At 41.4% G+C, this 20815-nt stretch overlaps 4 protein-coding genes across 9 annotated transcripts; 1 reads left to right on the top strand and 3 right to left on the bottom strand.

The window, feature by feature from the left end:
* Window positions 1-546: 546 nt before the first annotated feature.
* LOC131667575 (adenylate cyclase type 10-like) lies at window positions 547-7784 on the bottom strand. The gene is made up of 30 exons (XM_058941073.1): window positions 7719-7784; window positions 7531-7651; window positions 7286-7456; window positions 6934-7209; window positions 6730-6853; window positions 6517-6668; window positions 6300-6440; window positions 6003-6222; window positions 5636-5939; window positions 5441-5568; window positions 5239-5373; window positions 5063-5168; window positions 4561-4974; window positions 4404-4495; window positions 4196-4348; window positions 3867-4144; window positions 3668-3808; window positions 3460-3612; window positions 3311-3392; window positions 3043-3245; window positions 2677-2990; window positions 2267-2587; window positions 2051-2187; window positions 1693-1982; window positions 1419-1617; window positions 1306-1357; window positions 1154-1238; window positions 966-1080; window positions 760-898; window positions 547-693 (listed from the first exon to the last, which is right to left on the bottom strand). The coding sequence occupies exons 1-30, from the start codon at window positions 7782-7784 to the stop codon at window positions 547-549; spliced, it is 5259 nt and encodes a 1752-aa protein (XP_058797056.1).
* Window positions 7785-8987: 1203 nt separating this feature from the next.
* LOC131667550 (mitochondrial import inner membrane translocase subunit Tim22) lies at window positions 8988-10516 on the top strand. 3 transcript variants are annotated; one of them, XM_058941035.1, is made up of 6 exons: window positions 8988-9193; window positions 9265-9346; window positions 9445-9790; window positions 9872-10056; window positions 10212-10284; window positions 10377-10516. In XM_058941035.1, exons 3-6 carry the CDS (start codon window positions 9514-9516, stop codon window positions 10460-10462), a joined length of 621 nt encoding a protein of 206 aa, XP_058797018.1. In that variant the 5' UTR covers window positions 8988-9193; window positions 9265-9346; window positions 9445-9513; the 3' UTR covers window positions 10463-10516. The 3 variants fall into 3 exon arrangements, with proteins under 3 accessions (XP_058797018.1, XP_058797016.1, XP_058797017.1); XM_058941033.1 differs by lacking the exon at window positions 9265-9346 and having other exon boundaries at window positions 8988-9264; XM_058941034.1 differs by having other exon boundaries at window positions 8988-9346.
* Window positions 10517-11744: 1228 nt separating this feature from the next.
* Window positions 11745-15666, bottom strand: LOC131667547 (septin-1). 3 transcript variants are annotated; one of them, XM_058941027.1, is made up of 7 exons: window positions 14464-15666; window positions 13434-13626; window positions 13322-13339; window positions 12575-12833; window positions 12137-12502; window positions 11963-12067; window positions 11745-11888 (listed from the first exon to the last, which is right to left on the bottom strand). In XM_058941027.1, exons 1-7 carry the CDS (start codon window positions 14485-14487, stop codon window positions 11759-11761), a joined length of 1095 nt encoding a protein of 364 aa, XP_058797010.1. In that variant the 5' UTR covers window positions 14488-15666; the 3' UTR covers window positions 11745-11758. The 3 variants fall into 3 exon arrangements, with proteins under 3 accessions (XP_058797010.1, XP_058797011.1, XP_058797012.1); XM_058941028.1 differs by lacking the exon at window positions 14464-15666 and adding an exon at window positions 14257-14449; XM_058941029.1 differs by lacking the exon at window positions 13322-13339.
* A 144-nt stretch (window positions 15667-15810) lies between these two features.
* On the bottom strand, window positions 15811-20512 carry LOC131667549 (eukaryotic translation initiation factor 4H-like). Of its 2 annotated transcripts, none has more exons than XM_058941030.1 (6): window positions 20370-20512; window positions 19765-19929; window positions 19088-19356; window positions 18453-18722; window positions 17925-18072; window positions 15811-17795 (listed from the first exon to the last, which is right to left on the bottom strand). In XM_058941030.1, exons 1-6 carry the CDS (start codon window positions 20399-20401, stop codon window positions 17777-17779), a joined length of 903 nt encoding a protein of 300 aa, XP_058797013.1. In that variant the 5' UTR covers window positions 20402-20512; the 3' UTR covers window positions 15811-17776. The 2 variants fall into 2 exon arrangements, with proteins under 2 accessions (XP_058797013.1, XP_058797014.1); XM_058941031.1 differs by having other exon boundaries at window positions 19109-19356; window positions 20370-20511.
* Window positions 20513-20815: the final 303 nt, after the last annotated feature.

The raw sequence follows: 20815 nt of genomic DNA, 5'->3' as shown, positions 1-20815 counted from the left end.
TGAGTGGTTCTATGGACGTAAAACTAGAAATTTTTGGTACATTAATGGAAAGTGATTAATTGTGTTCGACAAATTTATGCTAAATATCGGGTCCCGATGAAGCGCTTAATTGTGCGTCATTATTCTAGCCGAACACTGTCGAATCAGGGCGAAAAAATATACCGAACCAACATTCTCGGTAGTTAAGCAAAGCGTTGAACTGAAATAATTTTTCAGTTATTTGTTTCGATGATACATTGCACTTATCAAATATTTTTATTTCGCTTGTAATATCTCAATGCTTTAAAAAATCGTTCGTTTATTGGTAAGATACAATTAATAATTAAATTTATAAAATTGACTCTACAATATCAGTTTCTATTATAAACAATTTTTTGTACAAAGAACATAACATTTAACGAAGAGACATTGACATTTATTATAAGTGCGAATATCAATGATGCTGTAGCTAAGTGACGTACGAAAAAAAAATATTCTATCTAATTTACTATTGATTTTATTATTCACTTTATAAGTTGATAAAGACATTTAAGAAAATATAGCAGCTTAAAATTCCTCTTTTGGCAGAGGCAGCGTGTACGGCAAAATTTTACGATGTTGCATATCAATTTCATGCCAGTTTACTTGCTTCTCAGCAGTGCACTGTTCTTTCCAAAAGTCGGCTTGAATCGGACTAAGCGTGCCATTCCAAGCCTTGAAAACAGTGTTCATGTTGATAACGTTAAAATAATTCAGTGGAATCCGAAAGTGATAACGTACCTTTTCAGTATGATTGCACCAGTTTTGTACCTTGGTACAGCCAATCTTAAGAGCCTCCGCTCTGGACCTGTACAGAAGTGCCATACCAGATTTTCTTCGAAACCTTACCATGTCGAAGTAAGCTCTCATAAGATAATATCTTCGATGCAAACAATGGGCATTATTATTTTGAAATGATATCGAAAATAGCGAGCAATTTGAGCTACCTTGGAGTAATAATCTTGACGACCCGTCGAAATCGTTCTATAACCACGAAAGTTTTCTTGATGTCAGCAATGGTGGCTGCTGCGTCCTTGATGTTTTTATTGTCAACGTTATAGACTGCGAATTGCGCGATTATATTGAACTCATCAGAATTGAGTATCTCATCGTTGGCCCGAAACACTATCCTTACCGTAGCTGATAATCAAGCCTTCGACCTTCTTGATTATCGTTATCGCTGCAGGTACTGTAAATTCGTCGAGGACCGTTTGATCGACCTGCAGCAACGTAAAAATAAGGCCTTGGTAACAATATGGCTGATCGAAAGGGCGATCGCTGTAATACTTCTCTGCCTCTCCAGACGGTGGCGGCTTCCCAGTTGCCCATCCTGACGTACCTGCTAGCAAAGTGGACGTGAAGCGTGCGCTGGTCGACGGATAAAGCTGGCGTGAGCATACCAAAGCCACATGCAAGTGAAGAACCTCTTGGCAGCTTCGGAGTCCCTCAAACGCATGATCTTGCTGCTCTGCTGCTGGAAAAACTGCTCGCACTCGTTCAGCGATATGACGGAGATGCCCGACTCGAGCAGCAGATCGACGGAGAGCGCGCAGTACCAAGTGCGACCGGACTGGTCCATGTCGTTCGGCGAGATGAATTCTGCGGGGTTCGATCGCGGTCAGCGTCGGAGTCCGTGGATCGGGGAGGGGCTGCAGAGGCCCGAGCGGCCGATACCGAGCTCCTGCAGAAAGGAGACGACCTCGCCGTATCGTCTCTCCATGACGAGAAGCTGAACGAGCCTGGGCAGAACGAAGAGCCGCAGTGCGGTGGACCTGGTGGCCAGGGTGAGTCGCGCGGTGACGAAGCCGACGCTGGCGGCGCGCGAGGTCTCGGTGCGCGTCCACCTGGAAAAGAATATCCTGGCGTACAGCTCGGCGACGGCTTTGAGCTCCTCCAGGTCGACGGAGTCGCGCCGAGCGTGGCACAGGTTGATGGCGTCCCGCTCCAGGCACGGGATGATGGACCTGCGCGCGCAAAGTCAAGTCGACGATGGCGGCGGTGAGGCCGCACGGCTCGCCGCCACGGAGCTCACGTGTACTGGTAGTTGTGCGCGGTGATGATCATGTTGGCGTAGGCGCTGGACAGCACGAAGAAGTCCTTGCTTGACTCCAGCGCCACGTTCAGAGCCCAGATCGCGACCAGCCGTGCGTGCTGCTGCATGTTGCTCAGCTGTCGTTCGTCGTACGATTTGATTGAGAGCTCGTCCCGCTCGCGGCCGATCGGCCTCGCATAAGAGTAGCCAACTGACTCTGTACACCACGAACATGTGCGCCAGGCAGCTGGCGAACTGGTCGTTGTAATTGGCGGCGTCGCCGTCGACCACGCCGAGCATCGCGCCGCGCAGGCAGGTGAGCATGAGCCGTTGCTGCTCCAGCAGGTACATCGACTTGAGCCGGATCATGAGCGGATTGGCGGGCAGCTTGTACTTCATTATCCGGACTGTCTCCTCGAAGCACTCCATCGCCTCCACGATAAGGCCGCTCTCCAGGAAGCAGCGACCTCGCAGCGTCTGGATCTTGCCCTTGAGGTAGGGTACGACGATCAGCGCGTCGTCCTCCGAGGTGTAGATCTTGAACGGACCAAACGGGACTCGCTCGATCGGCTGCCACGGCGGCAAAGCCCCCCCCCCCCCCAACCCCACCCGGCAAGCGAGCTCACCGCATCGATGAGCGCGTCGCCCTCGGCCAGCAGCTCCGTCGCCTGCGGGATGTTCAGCGTCGACAGGCAGACCTGCGTGAACTCGAGCACGGTGACGAGGAGCAGCGACTTGTCGCCGATGCCGCGGCAGTGCTCCAGAATGTGCGTGTAGGCAGTGAGCAGGTGAAGGTTGCACTGGCAGTCGGCGAAATCCAGGTCGGAAAAGGTGCGCGTCGGCGACTTGGCCAGAGGTCGGCACATCCTGAACAGCGACAGGCTGCTGCCGCCACCGCTGCTCACGCTCGTCCGGTCGGCTCCTGCGGAAGCACGCCCGTCTCGCGGTCAGCTGCGCGGTCCGTCTCGCGTGGGCCGCCCGGCCAACCCAACTGTCAGCGAGGGCGTGCTGGTCCGAATCCTCGCCGTCGCTCGCCGGCTCGCTGGGCTTCTTTGCGACGCTCTCGGCGAGCGCGGACTCGCCGAGCAGGCGGTCGAAGGGCCCACCGCCGCAGGGGGCGCAGCGACGCGTGTTGTGCCGCAAGTAGTGCAGCGCCTTGCTGTGGAACTCCACCTTCTGGTTGTCGGTGAGCAGTCTGCAGCGCAGAGGAGCGGTGGCCGTGTCAGCGCGGCGAGGACGCTCGGGCGGGCGTGAGCTCACCTGTAGGTCGTCTTGCGGAACATGTCCAGCTTGAATCTCATCAGGCCGCAGGACGCGTAACTCGGCAGGTCGGACAGTTCTTCTGGAACGTGCAACGACTCTTCGCCAGTGCACGGGCTGATCGCGAGGGACCGATCGGCGAATCGCACCTGAGATCTCGATGCCTTTGCAGCCGCAGCGTATCTGCATGGTCGTCTGCATGGGATCGTGTACTCTCTTGAACAGCGTCTGCGGGCCCGAGCTGCGGCTGAAGTCACCCACGGCGCAGCCGATTATCCGCAACTCGAACAGCTTCACCAGAGCTGTGAACGAATCCTCGAGATTTGTTCGGGTACGCGCGCCAGACGTACGACATACCAACGCCGATGTCGCGCTGCGAGAACTCGTGCATGAGCCTTACGAGCATCTTGCGGTCGATGATCTCGCCCAGCACAGCCGCGCACTTCAGGAGAAACTGATCGAGCGGCGTCAGCGAGTCGTAGAGCTTCAGCAGGATCGCTGAAATGGGAAAGTCGCGCCGTAGACTCGGCGATCGGATCTCGGAGCGAGTGCTCACTGTCCATCGTGGCTTCGGAATCCGTGTCCTCGAGTACGAAGCTGTCCGTGAGCGCGCAAACCTTCAGGCTCGTCTCGTCCTTCTCCTCGCTCTCGTTTATTACGGCGCTTTCCTGCAAAAGTGAAAAGTGGCCGCGCGCCCTTGCGAATCGCGAGTCGTCGCACGGTGTCAGACGAGAGAAAGCGGATCCTACCCGAAAGCTCGACTTGTACATTGCCCAACTGCTGTGAAGATCGGTCGAAGGAGCCTCAGCTGCGATTCTCGATGGACCTAAAACTCTGAATTGTGGTCAGTAGTCGCGGGCAACTGCCGGCAACAAGATCGCGCACCTCTTCAGCATCGATCGCAAAGGAGTGACCAATCCCGTTTGCTTGATTTCCGACTTGGTCATGCTTTGGATGACGATCCTCGCGGACTGAAGCAGAGTCACCAGGTAGCTTTCTATCCAGCCGGAATTCCCGGAGCTTCTCTCTTGCAGAGCTCTGAAAGGCCAGCGAGTGAGTGACGCATCGCGAGCGTTCGGCGGTTCAATGGTACTTTTCGAGTTCGGCGGGTATCGCGACCACGCCCATCACTTGGCAGGCCAGGGCTGCGTGGTACCACTTGTCGAGTGCCGCCAACTCGATGGTCTGGAGGGCAATTGCCGATCAAACCTCTGGCTCCTCGATCGAGCCCCTTCGACGATGTCGCATACCTCGGCTTTGTTGCTCAGAGCACTCGGTATGTCGTACTCCATCGACAGCTTGTTGCCGTAGCTCAGCACGAACATCGCGTTCTCCTGCTTGACTACGCTGTGGAGCAAGCCCATTGACTCGTCGTCGGCCAATTCCGCGTCGTCGATCAGGATCAGCCAGAGCCGCTGGAAGCAGCTTCTCGTCAATTTGCCGATGAGCTTTTTCAAGATCTTCGAACGCGCGCCCGTGTCGGGCTGCGCCGTGTCGTGCGCGCCTTTGAATTTCACGTGAAACACGTGGTTTAAGCAGCTCAGCTGCCGACAGTCCTTCTCGTTAAAGTGCGCCATCAACTTGTCTTGCTTTTCTTTCAGGGACGACTCCTCGGTTATATCGAGCGGCGTGAAGAATAGCAGGCGTAGAAGGATGCAGGGTTGCTTTGAAATGAGATCGAGCGTTTGTTGTTCCTTTGTTCATAAATTGATTTTCGCACAGAGCTTATTTTCGTGAGAAAGATGCGGAAACCTGCTTGTCCATGGGAACCAGCGATATGAAATTGACTGGCACGTGTTCCGGTGTTATGCTCGTCATCTCTTCGAGTAGCCTGGTTTTGCCTATCCTCTGCACGCCCCTGAACGAACGACAAGGCGCTTTACCAAGCCGCGCCACGTGCACGGTTTTACGAGCAAGCGAAATCCAACTTGACGATAAGTAGATTCTTTTTGCATCCCGCGTCGCCTGCCAGCATCCGATCGAGTAGGCCGCAAAAGACTCGGAGTTCGGCGTCTCGCCCGAGCAACGGGTACTCGCTGACTTGCAGCTCGTTTTCGAACGAACTGGAATATCGCGGCCGACGTGAGGCGATGCAATATTCCGAGCGCGGACGGTGAAACGTTCAATTACGTGACTTTCTCGGAGAATTCGTAAATCGGGCCGGCGCTCGTGATGCCTTTCAGGTGCTTGGCCTCTTGCAGGACAAAGTGCTTGGCCTCCAGGTGGGACAGCAAGAAACTCTCTCTGTCGCAAACCACCTTCGCGCGGAACCGCCAATGACAATCGCAAATCCGAGCGGACCGGCCTGGCCGCGTATCGCGTTACCTTGTTGACGTAAGCGCACATCAGCCGAGCGGCTTTGTTGACGGCGATGCCGATGACGGTGTACTCCCTCCTGAGAACGTGGCCGACCACGCCGCAGTAGGTCTGCCCGGTCGTCACGCCGACGCTCACCGACTTGACGTTCTGAAACTTGACCAGGCCGTGGCGTAGTTTGAACGCGCAGCGCAGCCCGATCTGCGACTCGAGCTCGTGCTTGTCCCCGCGCAGGCCGAAAATGCAGAGGAACATGAGGTCCTTGTCGAAGAGCGAGGTCTTGTTCACGCAGCCCTGCATCTCGCCCACGCAGCTGGCGCACCCACGGGCCCGATTAAGCTCACGCTCGCGAGCGCTCGTCGGAGTGTGCAGATACCTGCACACGTAGGAGTAGCTCGCGTTCACCAATTTGATGAGGGTCTTTCGGTTGATCTCCTGGATGACGACGTTCACGAACACGATGACCACCTGGCGGATCTCTGTCAGGTACTCCAGCGGCTCGTCCAGCTCGACGGACCGGATGACTGGGCGCAGCACGTAGCTGCGCAGCTCGTGCGTCAACTTGGCCTCCACGGCTTTGGACACCTTCGGGCGCACTGCCACGGACGTGTTGGCGTGAGCTCGCGCGCCCCCCTTCCCCTGTCGCCTTAGCCCTCCAATGGCGCAGTCTTACGCATGTAGTCGGCCGTGGCCTCGGACCTCTTGGTCGCCAACGCTCTGTGACGAGCCGAGTCCCTCGACAGCAAGCCGCTGTCGGCCGAGTCCGTCGACGAGGTCCTCAGAGCGACGTCGCCGCTCGACGAGTCGCTGGACACTGCGGATGAGCAGCCGCTGGTTAGAGCGTGGCCCCGACTCGCGACCGGGGCCGAAGACTCGTCGAGAGCGCGCACCCGCTGCCTCGCTGAACGACCCCTTGGCGGTGTCCCACAGCACGGACATCGAGATGATGAGCGTGTGGACGCCGTCGGTCAGGGACTCGTAGATGTACTCGCTGGGGTTGACCCACTGCCAGCAGCTCGGCGCCACGAGGATGTCGCCGCCGCTGTCCGGTGGCGAAGGCGTTCGACGAGTTCGTTCAACGAGAGGGCCAACGACGCACCTACCGACACAGTCCCTCGGCGAACTTCACCTCCCAGACGGGCTTGCCGGTGATCACGTAGTAGGAGGCCACGTCGGGGCTACCGATGGACGTGAAGTACGTCTTGCCCGAAGCTATCGCCAGCTTCACTGCAAGAGCGAGCGCGAACGCGACGTTTTCGAATGTTCTGGCGGGGCGAACGTCTGGCGGTGACCGCGGCGAACGCAACCTTTCAGGACGACGTCCACGTCGGTCTCGTAGGTGCCGAAGTGTTTCTGGATGACGCACGCGGTCTTGATGGCCTCGGAGGTGATGTCGCGCATCACTCGGCCGTTCTCCAGCTTCCACATAACGATGAACGCGTCGCCGGAGAACTTCAGCACGTCGCCGCCGTGCGACAGGATCTCCTGCACCATGGCGCCGATGTAGCTGTTGAGCGTCTCCGTCAGCTTGGACGGGCCGCCTTTGCCAGACTTGGTGTACTTGTCCGTCATCTCCGTGAAGCCTGTTTGTTTGCACGCGTACGTTTGTCAGGTCGCGAGGTTTTGTACGCCTCGGTTCGACGGCCGCTCGCTAATTACCGGACACGTCGCCTAGCATCAGCGTGGTGTGGTAGCTCCTGGTGTTGTAGTTGTCGTAATGGTCCAGAATCTCGTCGGGACACATGGACGCGAATATTTTCACTTGCTTCTCTACGCGCAACGACTCCATTTGAGGTACGCGCCGCATTTCCGTGATCGAAACTTCGGCGTCTGACAGATGGTGCGTGCGTATGGGTTATGAGTAGTTGAGTTCTAGTTTTAGGGGCCGAGCTTTTGGCATTTACTTGCTGCCTCCTCCAAATCTTTCACGATTGATACGCTCGATGACATTTCCTCCTTCTTTGAATCCTTCGTCATTTTTTGCAAACCTAATAGCGCCTCGGGTAATATTGCTCGACCTATCGACTATATAGGTTGTAGATTTTGGTAAGGCGATTCGCGTCGTGGTCGTGACTCCGGACTCGTAAAAAACGTGACCTGCAGATGTCGCTGAACAAAGCGGTCGATTGAAGATTGAAGGATTCGATCCAAGCTTCATACAGATAGAGAAACAAAATTAAACGATTCTCCCTGACCTAGCGGCTTCCTTGTGATTTCAACTTATCGAATTTTAAAATTAAAAATAAAGAATCTAATATATCAGCTAGTTAGTTTTGAAGGCCCTATATTTATGAAATCCAAACTGATTTTGCTTTGTTATTCAGAAATCGACTCTGATTTCAATCTAACTTTACTCTGATTTTGTCCAAAGTCGCAATACCCGGTCGGAAGACCCCGGATGGGATCCCTTATGGGATCCCATATAAGATCCTACATAAGATCCCCATAAGAGATCCCATCCGGGGTCTTCCGACCGGGTACTGAATCGAAGCAGGATCAGAAAAGAATCAGAACTGATTGAATATCAGATCTGAACTGAATATTAATGAAAATTATATTACTAATGTACAAGAAATTCATTATTTGGTACTGAAGCCTTTTTAGATTACTAATATAGATATTTTTTAGTTTAATTATTTAATGGTTTTTCAAAATATTTTTATAATCATTGTGTTTTATTTAGAAATTACTTTTATTCCAGGGATAAATGACAATAAATAATTGAAAGCATTTTAACAAGTACAGGTTTATTAATGAAATATTAGCGCTAATAATGCACATGATAAAATCGTACCCGTATACCTTTACATATTCTTTTCTAATTTAAAATATTAATCATTTAATATACTCAAATCATGAAGAATATGAAAATTAAAGAATTCTTTAATAGATTATAGAGATACAAAAAGATGTTTGTAACGGTAGCTTTAATATAATAAATACTTATTTTATCATACACACCCACACACATACGCGCGCGCTAAACATCTACGTGTATATAGACGCAAGACGCGAAAGGTCTAGTCAACCCTCTTCCTAAAATTTACGTAAATTCACGGTATTTTCAGTGTTTTGGCAAAAAATCTGTTATTCGAATTTTTCACACTATTACTGCTGCAATCTCTTCTCCTAAGAATCATTTTTGGAAATGTGCCGATGGGCAAGAATAAATGTATACATAGTTTTAATTTATTGTAATAAATCCAATATTAACTATATTTGTTGTCGATTTTAAATATTTAAGTTCCATTAAAGTTATATTATATAAATGTACCATCATAATTAAGCCCTTAAGCTACTTACAATTTCTTTTCAGTATGCGGCTAAGTTTCTATTTAGCATTTTACTGGTTGCGCGAGCTCAAGCAGAGTAACAGACGTGTCATGTCTGTTTACAGTCACGAGTGTCTTAAAAAAATAATATGATCTGCAAAAGATTTTCACAAATAAACTTTTTATAATCTATTAACAATCAGTGGCAATAACTTCGTTTCCATCAATATACATTCAATAAATGTAAATTATTGTCTAAAATGAAGTGTAGGCCTTATAAAATTTGTATTTTGAGGTTATGACTTGAAATTTTATTCGTTTGTATGAACAATTAGTGATCATTGATTTGAATAATTTTCTTAATAGGTATGACATTTAACAGACCATGTACATAATTATTTAGTTTTAAGTTTAAACTTTTCACTCAGTGTTCACAATATCCAATGACGTAATTATACTTTAACTCTATTTCTCTAAATATTTAATTTTTATATAAAACAATAATTATAATTACAGTAGTCATGAAGTAAAAAATTCTTCTTTCAGACCTACAGACATCAACATTAGGTTTGATAATCAAAGACAAATGCACTATACTTAGATAAGAGTTTTAAAATGATGAACAATTTTTATAATCCATTCGGCCCAAATGCATGCAAGCCAGTACCAAAGCCACCACCAGAAGATCCTCTAAAACGAAAACCAGTATTTGTACACAACGAAGAGTTAGATAAAATTGCTGTATATTTCATAGGTAACCAACAAAGGTATCGGGAAAATATCATAATACCAAGAGCTTTAGGTGCAGGTCACATAAAAACTTATGAAGAAAAAATGATTGAGAAAGCTATGGAGAGTTGCGTATTTAAAAGTATCATGAGTTATGTTGTAGGTAAGCATAGTTTACTACAATTTTATTTTCTTCATTGCTGTTTATCATTGCGTTTGATTAAATTTTAACTAATTATATTAGGATTTGGACTTGGAGCTGCATTGGGTCTGTTTACATCAAGTGTAAATCCAAATGTTGCAGCTGTTGAAAAGCAACAAACAGCTCGTGAAATTTTTGCTGAAATGAAAATGACTACTCTTAGTTATGCCAAGAATTTTGCTGTTATTGGCTTTCTATTTTCTGGTGTAGAATGTGTCATAGAAACAGTAAGTTAATTTAAATTCTTAGTGGAAAAGTAGCATGAAGTATTATTGTTATTAGTGTAGTTGTGGCTTTCTGTATGATAAACTATATTGGTAAAGCTCAATAATGTGTGAAATAAATTGATATAGATTAATGATACATTTTTTTACTTTTTCAGTACCGAGGTCAAACCGATTGGAAAAACGGCACATATGCTGGAGGGCTTACAGGAGGTCTTATAGGTCTCAGAGGTAATAAATTATATTAACAATATTTTTGGTCCAATAAACATATTTTTATTAATTTCATTTGTTTTTATATATAAATTTGTATTTGCCTCTAGCCGGAGTAAAGGCGGGCATTGTTGGTGCAGCCGGTTTTGCGGCGTTTTCTACAGCGATAGACTATTATATGCACAGCAGGGGATAAGCTGCATACGCAGCCTGAAAAATCGACCTGTAGCTTATACTTATATATCATTGTTCTCGCGTCTCGATATGTAAAAAATGAATTGTACAAAAGTCATCAACACGCGTGAGACATAGAATATAGCTTAATACAAGACTTATTTGTCAGCTGATAAATGTATAAAATGTTAATACAAAACTTTGTTAAATACATAACAAGTAAAATTATCTAAAAGTTTTTTTATATATGTATTTGAGTTTTTGGAGTCACCCAATTGAATTGTTTATTCTGAATTCACATGTAGCATAAATGCAAGCAATTCGCAATATTTCGTTTTTTAATGTACAACTTTTGTTTCCATCATTATAAAATTATTAAATACGTATACACTTATGTTCTAAAGTCACTTAAATTACTGCATAACTACCAATAATGAAATACATTTACAGAAATATTTATGAGATGAATTAGATTTTTTTTGTTCAGGACATAAATATTCAACAATTAAAATCAATTTGTAATAAAATGATACAAAATCAAAGCAGTAATCTGAAAATCCACTCATACTCAAAAGTCAGTATGACAAATATTGCTACTACATAAAACATAACTGATGCATCGCCTGCCAAGCACGATATTTACGAAAATATATATTTATATAAACGTACGTAGCAGTGACATCTACTTCGTCTCAGATTTTTAAATATTAAATTTGTAAAATAGACTTCCTTTTCACATGTTTTTCCAATTGCAAAAGAAATTTAAAAATACATATATTTGGAAGTTAGCGGAAGGATTTGGTTTGTCTCTTCCATTCGAGTCTAATTCTTAAAATTCTCATCAGCTTTTCATTTAAACTCCTTAACAAATGACTTTTACAAATACTGTTAATTTGTTTGTTCAAATTTCTCGAAAGACTTAAAAATACAGAATTATCAAAAAAAGTCTGTATTGCAAAAAATTTGGTATTCAAGAATGACTGCAAGGCACTTCTTAGGTTTCGCTGTTTGTGTTTCATAATAAGTATTGTGACTGGCAGAAACCTCACGGTTAAAAGTGAATTGCTTGTCATGTTTCTTGCTAAGGATACGAGCTTGTTTTTCTTAATTAAAAAATACTGAGGTATGGAGTTATATCGCAAGGAAATTGTTAATCGTTGATGTACTGAAGACTCGACTGAAAACTCAGGCAGAGAACTTGAATTGCCTTTGTTATTCTCAGACTTTTCAATGATGCACTATCTATAAGACCACAGAGATTCTTGCTTTTCAAATCATTCTCATGGTTCGTTATTGGCACCTGCGAGGTCTGCAATTTTTATGGTTGCTGTTGTTGCATTTGAGCTTGCATCACTGCTAGCATTTCCTGCATCCTTCTAAGCTCTGCTTCTTTTTCTTGTAAGATGCGATCCTTTTCAGATACATTATTTTTGTCATTTTCGACAATTCTATAACATAAAATAACTATAAATAATTACAACAAATACACTACATGATAATATATCTTGATTAAAATATTTACGTTTGACGTCGCGGTGGAACGGGAGCTCCTTTTGCTAGTCTTTCGCTTCTGTAGTTTTCATAATGCACCTCTTGAGTTACTTCTTGCAGATCTTGCATGTGAGTGCTAAACAAATAAATTAACATAAAAATATTTAAATTCAATTACCTTTATTTTGCAATAAAGTATACTCACATCAACATAGTTCTAAGTTTAATAAAATCGCAATGATCTGGGTTTTCAACTTCAACAACACCCCATGGATATAACCTGCCACGAACTTTCCTTCCTTTTACCTCAAGCAATGTTGTTGATCCACAAACAGCGAACGGAACAGCTTCTTTCAACTGTTTTACTTGCTCTTTGTAATCTTCATCTTCGTCACTATCGCAATCCGGCAACGGGTAGATTTTTATTCCATTTTCTTCGATTTCGTCAAGCACACGTTTTTTCAAGCGTAACATTTCTTTCTTTGTGAGCACATCAGCTTTGGCTATGACAGGCACAATGTTGACCTTATTATGTAGTTGCTTCATAAATTCAATGTCTAAAGGTTTTAGTCTAAACAGCAAAAATATTTATATGATAAAAATAACTATCAATTATACTAAAAGATGAAATTAAAATACATACCCATGCCCAAAAGGAGAAATAAAATAGAAACAACAATGTACTCTATTGTCAACAATGTTTCTTCTGTTTAGACCACTTTCATCTCTCAAAAACCTTTCAAACTGATCATCAATATACTGAATGATAGCTCTAAAACTGTCTGAGTTGTCGATTGCATCTCCATATCCTGGTGTATCAACTACAGTCAATCTAAGTTTCACTCCTCTTTCTTCAATCTCAACAGTGGAAGCATCAAGCTTCACTATCTGATTTGTTTTTTCTGTAAAATTCAATAAGTCACTTAAACATTAAGTCCAAATTATACATGTCATAACATCAAACCACCATCCAGCTCGTGAAAAAACGTGAATATTGCACATGGGTGATATATATAGTGGAACGAAAAATATTATAAATGTAAATAATTATTTAAAATATTAGTAGTAAAGTAAGTGAATGTAAAACTACTTAGTTTGAAAAAATTTTGTGAACAATAAATTAAAATAAAACATTTACTACAAAATGTATGTATTGCATGATGAAACCAACACATCTGGTTGGAAAATATACATGCCTTTTTGGATAATAGCCAAAAGTAATACAAAATATAAAAACATTTTAATGAAGCAATTTTGTAAGAAATGAAAGTTTGTAAATCTTAGTACTATATTAACAAATGAGATTGAAAACCTACAAAACATTTAGCTAGTTTTGCAAATGTACACAAACAAAATAACTGTAATTGAAAGGCTATCTTTTTTCACTTACTACTAAGTTCCGTTATTGCTATGGATTTGATGAAATGGTAATAGAAATTTTATTAGTTTTTGTTTGAAATTATTCAGAATCATTAGTTGTTTCTACTTGAATTTCATTATACCTGTTGCAGTTGGAATTACTCGTTCTGGATATAAATCAGTGAGGAAAAGACTATTAACTAAGGTTGATTTTCCAAGTCCTGATTCACCCACAACCATAAGAGTGAATTCAAAACCTTTTTTAACAGACTTTCGGTGAACTTGATTGGGTAGGTTAGCAAAACCTACATACCCTGGAGTTTCCAAACTGGCAAACTGTAATTTTAATTCATTTATGTTGTTTACAAACATATTGCGTTTTTGAGATGTTATTTAATAATGAATGTAGAATATCTAGTATAAACATAATTTCAACTGTAACTGTATTTCTTTTGAATGCAATGGAATGTAAAGTGAACAGTAGAAGTGATTTAGCATTGGTAATAAATCGCAGAGTATAATTAGCTACTCCATTTCCGTTACAAGTCTTATAAATTCAACGATTGCAAAATCAGCACAAATGGTAATGAACAAATAAAGTAATGATTCCAATTTTCCGTGTTAAACAATAAGGAATTTATTAAAGATCCCAGTACAGTAAGACGATCATCAATATTGATATTATCTTACGGACTATCTGCTAGTCAAGTCTGAATCATGATGAGCATGAACGACGAATAACAACGCTTCAAAATTAAAAATACTCGCACGAACCACAATCCGCACCATAACAAACTATTAACTGTACAAACTAATTGAATCGCTGAGTCTTGCACGACCCAGAATCACACTTAATCCCGGATAATTATCACGTCTCATTTCTATCCTTACAAAGCAATGCATCGTTACCGCATTCATGTGGTGCTCCAAAATTCCAAGCAACGTTAAATTTATAAATTCTCTTACCTTGTTGGAGTGCATATTTCTAAGGTCGTCGTTTAATCTGACACATGCAGCGTATTAGTCGGGGGAAAAAAAGGGCAAAAGTCCACGTAAAACGGATCGATGATCAGTCGACTACGACGAACCGGCTACTATTAACCCCTCCGTGTTGAACAAAGAGACGCCGTGTGCGTCATCGTAAACAAGGGCATCTCATTCGCACACACTCACCGTTTTCACGCTTTCACTCGACATCTTGATACTCTACTTTGACTCAGGGCCTATTGGGTATATTTCAACAGCTTGATGTAGAGACGTGGCTCCTGCTACTATCAGCTACGTACAGTGTTGTTGACTCGACGAAGGCGGAAACGCGTATGTGCGCAGCGCGTGCGAACTGCAAGAGAAGCAATAGTGAGGCCTAGCAAGCAAACTAAGCGTGTGTCCACCCGCTATATCTACACCTCAAATCGGGGTGTACGACAGACAGAGAAAGAGCGATAGTGGGAGAGAGGAAAGAGAGAAGTGCAGGCTGAGGCGTGGCCTAACTCATATACGTATATATATATATATATATGTTACATATGTTACGACTGCTCTTTTTTTATTTGCGATGTTTGTTTTGTTGTTGCATCTTTATTCACTCATTTTATGTTTTATAATCCGTTTATAACTGTTGAACATAAAAGATTGTGATCATTTGATTTATTTTTGTATTGATCAACTGTTATAGTATCAACTTGAGTTTCATTTGTTAAAAAAAATTAATTACTTATTTGATCAATTAATTCATACTTTGAAAAATTTCTCTATAGAATAAATAATTTATTTCCTGTCAGAAGGTAAGAAGCTCCCAACCTCAAATAAAAAAAAAGTTTTCAAACCATCTCAATTACTTTGCATTTTCGAATTATATTGTGCAGATCAGAAACAACGCAAATTATTAATTAACTGTTTTGATGAATGCAATCTTGAAGCTGAAAGTGCTCTTTCACTGTGGCTATTCGTATTCATGTGTCCTAGAAAAAGATCTCGGAAAAGCGATGTTTTGTAATCGAGCCACGTCTCCTTATATATACACACGTTTGACGTATAATTTTCTTGGAATTTGAAAACTACATAAAATCAAGAAATTTTCTGTCAAACTTTATTTTTACTATGTAAAGAAATATTATATATCATAAAAGCACGCACAGTATCGTTTACATTATTTTCATTCTTATGTTCCCACAATTATAATAATCATCTGCACTGTAGAGTTATGGTTTTATTTTCTTTATCGCCTCAGGCGAATGTTATAATAATAAAAATGTTACTATTAAGAATTGCGCTAGATTATATTACAAAGTGAACTAACGTAAAATCTAGTTATATAAGAACGAATAACAGAAAAGAAATAATGTAACACACATATGGATTCTTCTTAATATTAACACAAATATGTATCTAGTCATACATTGTTGTCGTGAATGAACCAAGTAAAAATAATGAGAGTTGTTATTAATCTTTAAAAATAAAATCGATACACAACGTATATGAAAGTGTAATGCAATGAACGAATGCAAGAAAGGCACGTAATAAGAGTGATTAAATCAGTATATATTAAAGGGTAGCTTACAAAATACATTAATGATAATATTATTATAGCGGTAATATTCACAATTTGAATTACACAAAACGTCGTTTTCTAGCTTTCTGTTTAATTTATACTTTGTTTCCTCTGTTTTACTGACGACACATTACACGGATATCAGGCAAATATCTACTACTTGTATTTGGATGTATTTCGTACTCAATATCCAAGCATAGTTCCGTACAAAATCAATTTTTCTCTTTTTATAATCATCACTGTTATTTTATTATATTATTTTCAAGTCGTCATTCTCATCTTCAACATTTTATCAGTCAATCGATATTTTTTCTCTCTAAACTTTATCGTAGCACATTAGCTTAAGGTAAAAATTTATTCATCCTCGCGCGATATTACCGCACAAATGACACTTTGTAATTATATTCTCTATAGAAAATCACTTAAATTTTTTAACACGTCACACTCTTGTGATTTAATGAAAGATCGAACGTGAATAAGGTCACGTAAGTTCTTTGGATGTAATTGCATTTGCTCAGCATCGGCTTGTGCACTTTGTTATTTGTATCTAAATTGAAAGAACATAGATTTCTTGAAATGTTATAATAAAAAGGAACATAAAAAAAAGACAAACAAATAAACTCTCTTTAGTAACATTAAAAAGTTTCACGCCGCTACGGTATTTCAATGATCTTCATTTTGAAGTTGTAGTTTGACAGAGCACGAAGAATATTGATTGATCGTTTTTTTTGTTTTCATGACAATTTTTTAATTAATATTATTACTAACTGTCCGTACGTTTCCACTCTATTTAATTCTTATGTTAAAGGTAAACTCCATGCTTACATATTGAAACACGAATTGTTTAGACACAAGTCTACATGAACATCAAGTATATTCATGATCGTTTTACAAATTCTTCGTTCAATAATCGTGATTATTCACATGATTCAGACATTTCTTAATCAAATGATGCATTAGACGATGTAATTATCACTATTTTATCCATAAAGGATTCAATTCTAGGAATGTTCTGTTACTAATTCTCAGCTACTTCATAGCTTTAGCAACAGAACGCAATTAAAAACTTCTTAATTCGAACAGCCGACGCTAAGCGTGGAGATCTACACGGTGCGTGATTGTAAGAGACAGACTTACAGTAATGTTATAAGAAATCTATTTTTCTTTTTAAGTGGCTTATGAAGAAAGATACAATATGCAACTGCAACTAAATAAAAATGTATCTTTTTTTTTCTTTAGTTTTATTTTCATCATATCAAGAAGCAGCGTTGATTCGATTCTTTCATTTGTTTTCTTTTAAATGAAGCACATGTGTAACAAAATTATTTTTAAAGAACTTTAGAATTACAATAAAATTACTCATTTTTACGGGACATTCACTTTTCTTTTTTTTTTTTTTCAAATAGCGTATGTACAATCAAAAATAACTCTTTGTTGAAAACATCAAATTGAATTTTTTGTATACATATTGCCATACTCCGCAAAATTAACACGAAAAACTATAATTCAATTGAAAAACGCTTCATTCTCAAACTTCAATAGTTTCATATAAATACACAAAACTTTGTGTGTGGACATTACGTGAATAAAAAAAAAAAAACATTTAAAAAACGCATTTCTAAACTAAAAATTAATATGAATATGTTCAAGCAACGTATACAATTTGCAGCGATATGACCGAGAAAAAAAATTGACTTCTTGATTTTTACACTTCAAGATCCATCTTCGTAAATTAGTTTGCCTAGGAAGACTCCCCTGCGCTAGCGACTTCTCTCATTCTCCATGTTCTTTTTATCCACATGTTGATACAAAGTTGAAAACTGAACATAATTAGAAAAAAATGAAGAAAAAATAAAACGAAAAAAGACATCATAGATCCATGTAGTAGGGTCTCCGCCCGCTGACGTTTATTCGGAAGTTGAGGGGTTCCTCACGTTAGAGTCTGTCTATCTTCCTGTCACCAATGAAAATTATCCGAGTTAGGTTTGTGTTATCGTGTGTTGTATGTTGCGTCAATTTTTCCATGCATATCTAGACATAGGGATTATAGGATAGTGGGAAACTATAACAGAGTATAGTTTACTTGGCAGGATCTTCCTTGCCGACAAGGTTTTCCTCTCGAGGCTTAGCTCCGCCAAAAATGGCACTTCGTGCCGGTGTATCGGCCAACGAGTTCACTGGTTCGGCCACAGTTCGACGTGCCAGTACCAGTGGTTTCCTACCAGTGGTGTCTGTACAAAAAATATATTTTTATTTCAAATCATTTCTTTCTTTTTGCTTGCTGAATGCTCAATTTTTATAATATTTTCATTCGTAAAAGTTCCATTATAAAAGAAATTATTTGACTAAGACAAAACAACAACATGACGCGGCAACTTTCTTACTATAGATCAGCAAACTAATTCTAACACGAATGATAATTTTAAATACCTTGCACTTATCGTATTAACTTGAAAACCATGTAAAAACATTTTTATACATAAGTTTTTTTAATACCGATATGGAAATTTGATCCATTAAACTTGTTAAATTACACGTCTATGACAAACACAAGTAAAACTAACAGCACAAGCAAGTTTATGAAAAAAGAATGTGTATTAAGATTACAAACCTGGAGGTGGTTCTTTATAGAGGTCGTCGTATTTTCTGTCAGGTGGACCACCACCGCTTCGCGGAGGTCGGCCACCACCATATCTTGGTCCACCACCTGGACCACCGGGTCCACTACCACCGCCGCTACGGTAATTCCATTCTCGGCTACCACCACCGGATTCATCGCCGCCACCAAAGTTGCCGTAATTACCACGATTACCCCGGCTATCGCCACCGAAACCACCCTGTCGACCACCAGGACCGCCCATTCCTCTGTCATTATAACCTCCTGTAAACAACAAACGTTTACATGTTAGTTTTTTCGAATCGGCATCTTCTATCGGAAATCGACTGGTTTATTATTTGACATAAATAATTATTAGTTTAACAGTCGAAATTTTATAGAAAAGAAACCCAAATGAAAAATAGAAAAAACATTATTAAAAACTTAAAAGCTATGCTAAGTTCAATCAAAAAAACCAACTAAAAATAAAACAAAGTTAAAAATAATAAACATAAGCAACGATGGATCGAAACGACAAATATCGTGTTAAAATAAACAAAACAAATAATTGAAACTGAATCGATGGCTGGTTTTTTAGATATAAACGGTAGCATAACTAAAGCGTTATGCCGTGCGAGCATAACGCTTACTCTGAAACAGATATGCGCTACCGAAGTCATCGCCGTATCCACCTGCCCGTGGGGGGCCACCACCGTCTCTCCCTCGGAAACCACCGCCAAGACCTCCACCGCCCCCGCCTCGACCTCTTCTGTCAAAGCCACCTCCTCTGTCGTTCTTCTTGCCTTCAGCAACATCAATTTTGATTATGTTACCTTCAACGTCAACTATGCCATTTAACTTGATTGCTTCCTTGAGATCTTTTAATTCTTCAAACTCTACATAGCAAAATCCTTTGAACCTAAGATAAAAAATAAATTTAAATATTTGTATATGGAATTTGATTATTTTAAGTTGCAGCCCATATTGTGCATGTAGAATATTAGTATCTAATTTCAAAATTTATGATCAAAATAAATGATTTTAAATATTAAAGTAATTGCTTCTAATGAAAAAATAATTATATATGAAAATTTAAAGTTTTGTTCTAATCACTTAAGTAGATAAGATATTTAAACAGTAAAAAAAATATAAATAGAAAAAGAAAATATCAAATTTACACATTTGACTGTATACTATGCATCTTTAAATAATACAGCTGCAACTTAAATACAAGTTATTTTTCAAACAGAAGATCTGCTATAAACAGTCAACCAATCCACATGTAAGACAGAAATTTGGCAAACATGAAGAACAAGTATATACAAACCTATCAGTTTCTTTATCCTTGACTAAACGAATATTTTTCACACGTGAATTGCTGAAAATTTTGTCTATGTCTCCTTGGACAATACCATTAGGTAAATTTCCTACATAAGCAGTATATGGTGGCTCAGTTGGTAAAGGTTTGGCACCTCCTCTTGCCCCGTAATCTCTGAAGATGACAACAGAACGCAACAATTAAGTTAAACGCAAAGCTAATTCATATTTAAAATAACGTAGCACTTGAACAGAGAGCGCGCTTGGAAAAAATCGACACGTGAAAGCGGCGTATGAACAATAATGATTGGTCGAGTAAATTTATGCTTGTAGTATGGTTACGATCGATGGTAGAGCGATAGATGTCAAAATAAAACCTCGTGGGTAGTCGCCGAGATGACACGTTGTCGGCGGCTGAACAACCGAGTCGCCGTGTGTGCGAGAGTTCCGGGAGACAAACTTAACCTCCCTGACACACGGCTACATCGTCTCCGACGACTTCATTTATCGTTCGACTCGCAAAATTGAGCACTCGTGCAAGTCTTGCGCACACGTTGTACAAGTGTGAAAATGCCGCGAAAAATCGCCTTGCTTTTGACTTTGAACAATACTTGCCTTAAATCATCGTAACCACCTCGTCCAGCCATGTTGGATGCACGAAAACTGCTTAGGACGGCGTGGGTCGTCCTCGCTAACTCTAGCTCTGCTGCGCCGCGCAGCAGCAGTGCGCGCGATTTTTCGCCTCAGTTCAGCGAAGGAATCAAGCCCTCCCCCGGCCACAACAAGCTGCTCTGCCGGTAGGGTAGAACTATTCAACGCGGTGGCGGATCTTACGCCAAAATTTGAAAATGCTTATAATTTTTCATTTTTATTTATATAGACTCGCAATTACGTAATACCAAAAGATTGTTGAACTTGACACAGAATTTGCTAATTTTAGTTGATATCTATGTGGAATTATTACCATAGTCAATCAAAAGTAATCTTATATCAAATCTTACTTAAATTTCGTTGGAAAAATACTGACGGTTCTAGAGTAGATGCGTAAGCTGCAGTATCAT

The sequence above is a fragment of the Phymastichus coffea genome, unplaced genomic scaffold (assembly GCF_024137745.1).
Source record: "Phymastichus coffea isolate CEN01 unplaced genomic scaffold, Cenicafe_Pcof_1.1 PCOF00068, whole genome shotgun sequence".
NCBI lineage: Eukaryota > Metazoa > Arthropoda > Insecta > Hymenoptera > Eulophidae > Phymastichus > Phymastichus coffea.
Note: the sequence above shows the minus strand (reverse complement) of the source record. Positions and strands in the feature narration are given on the sequence as shown.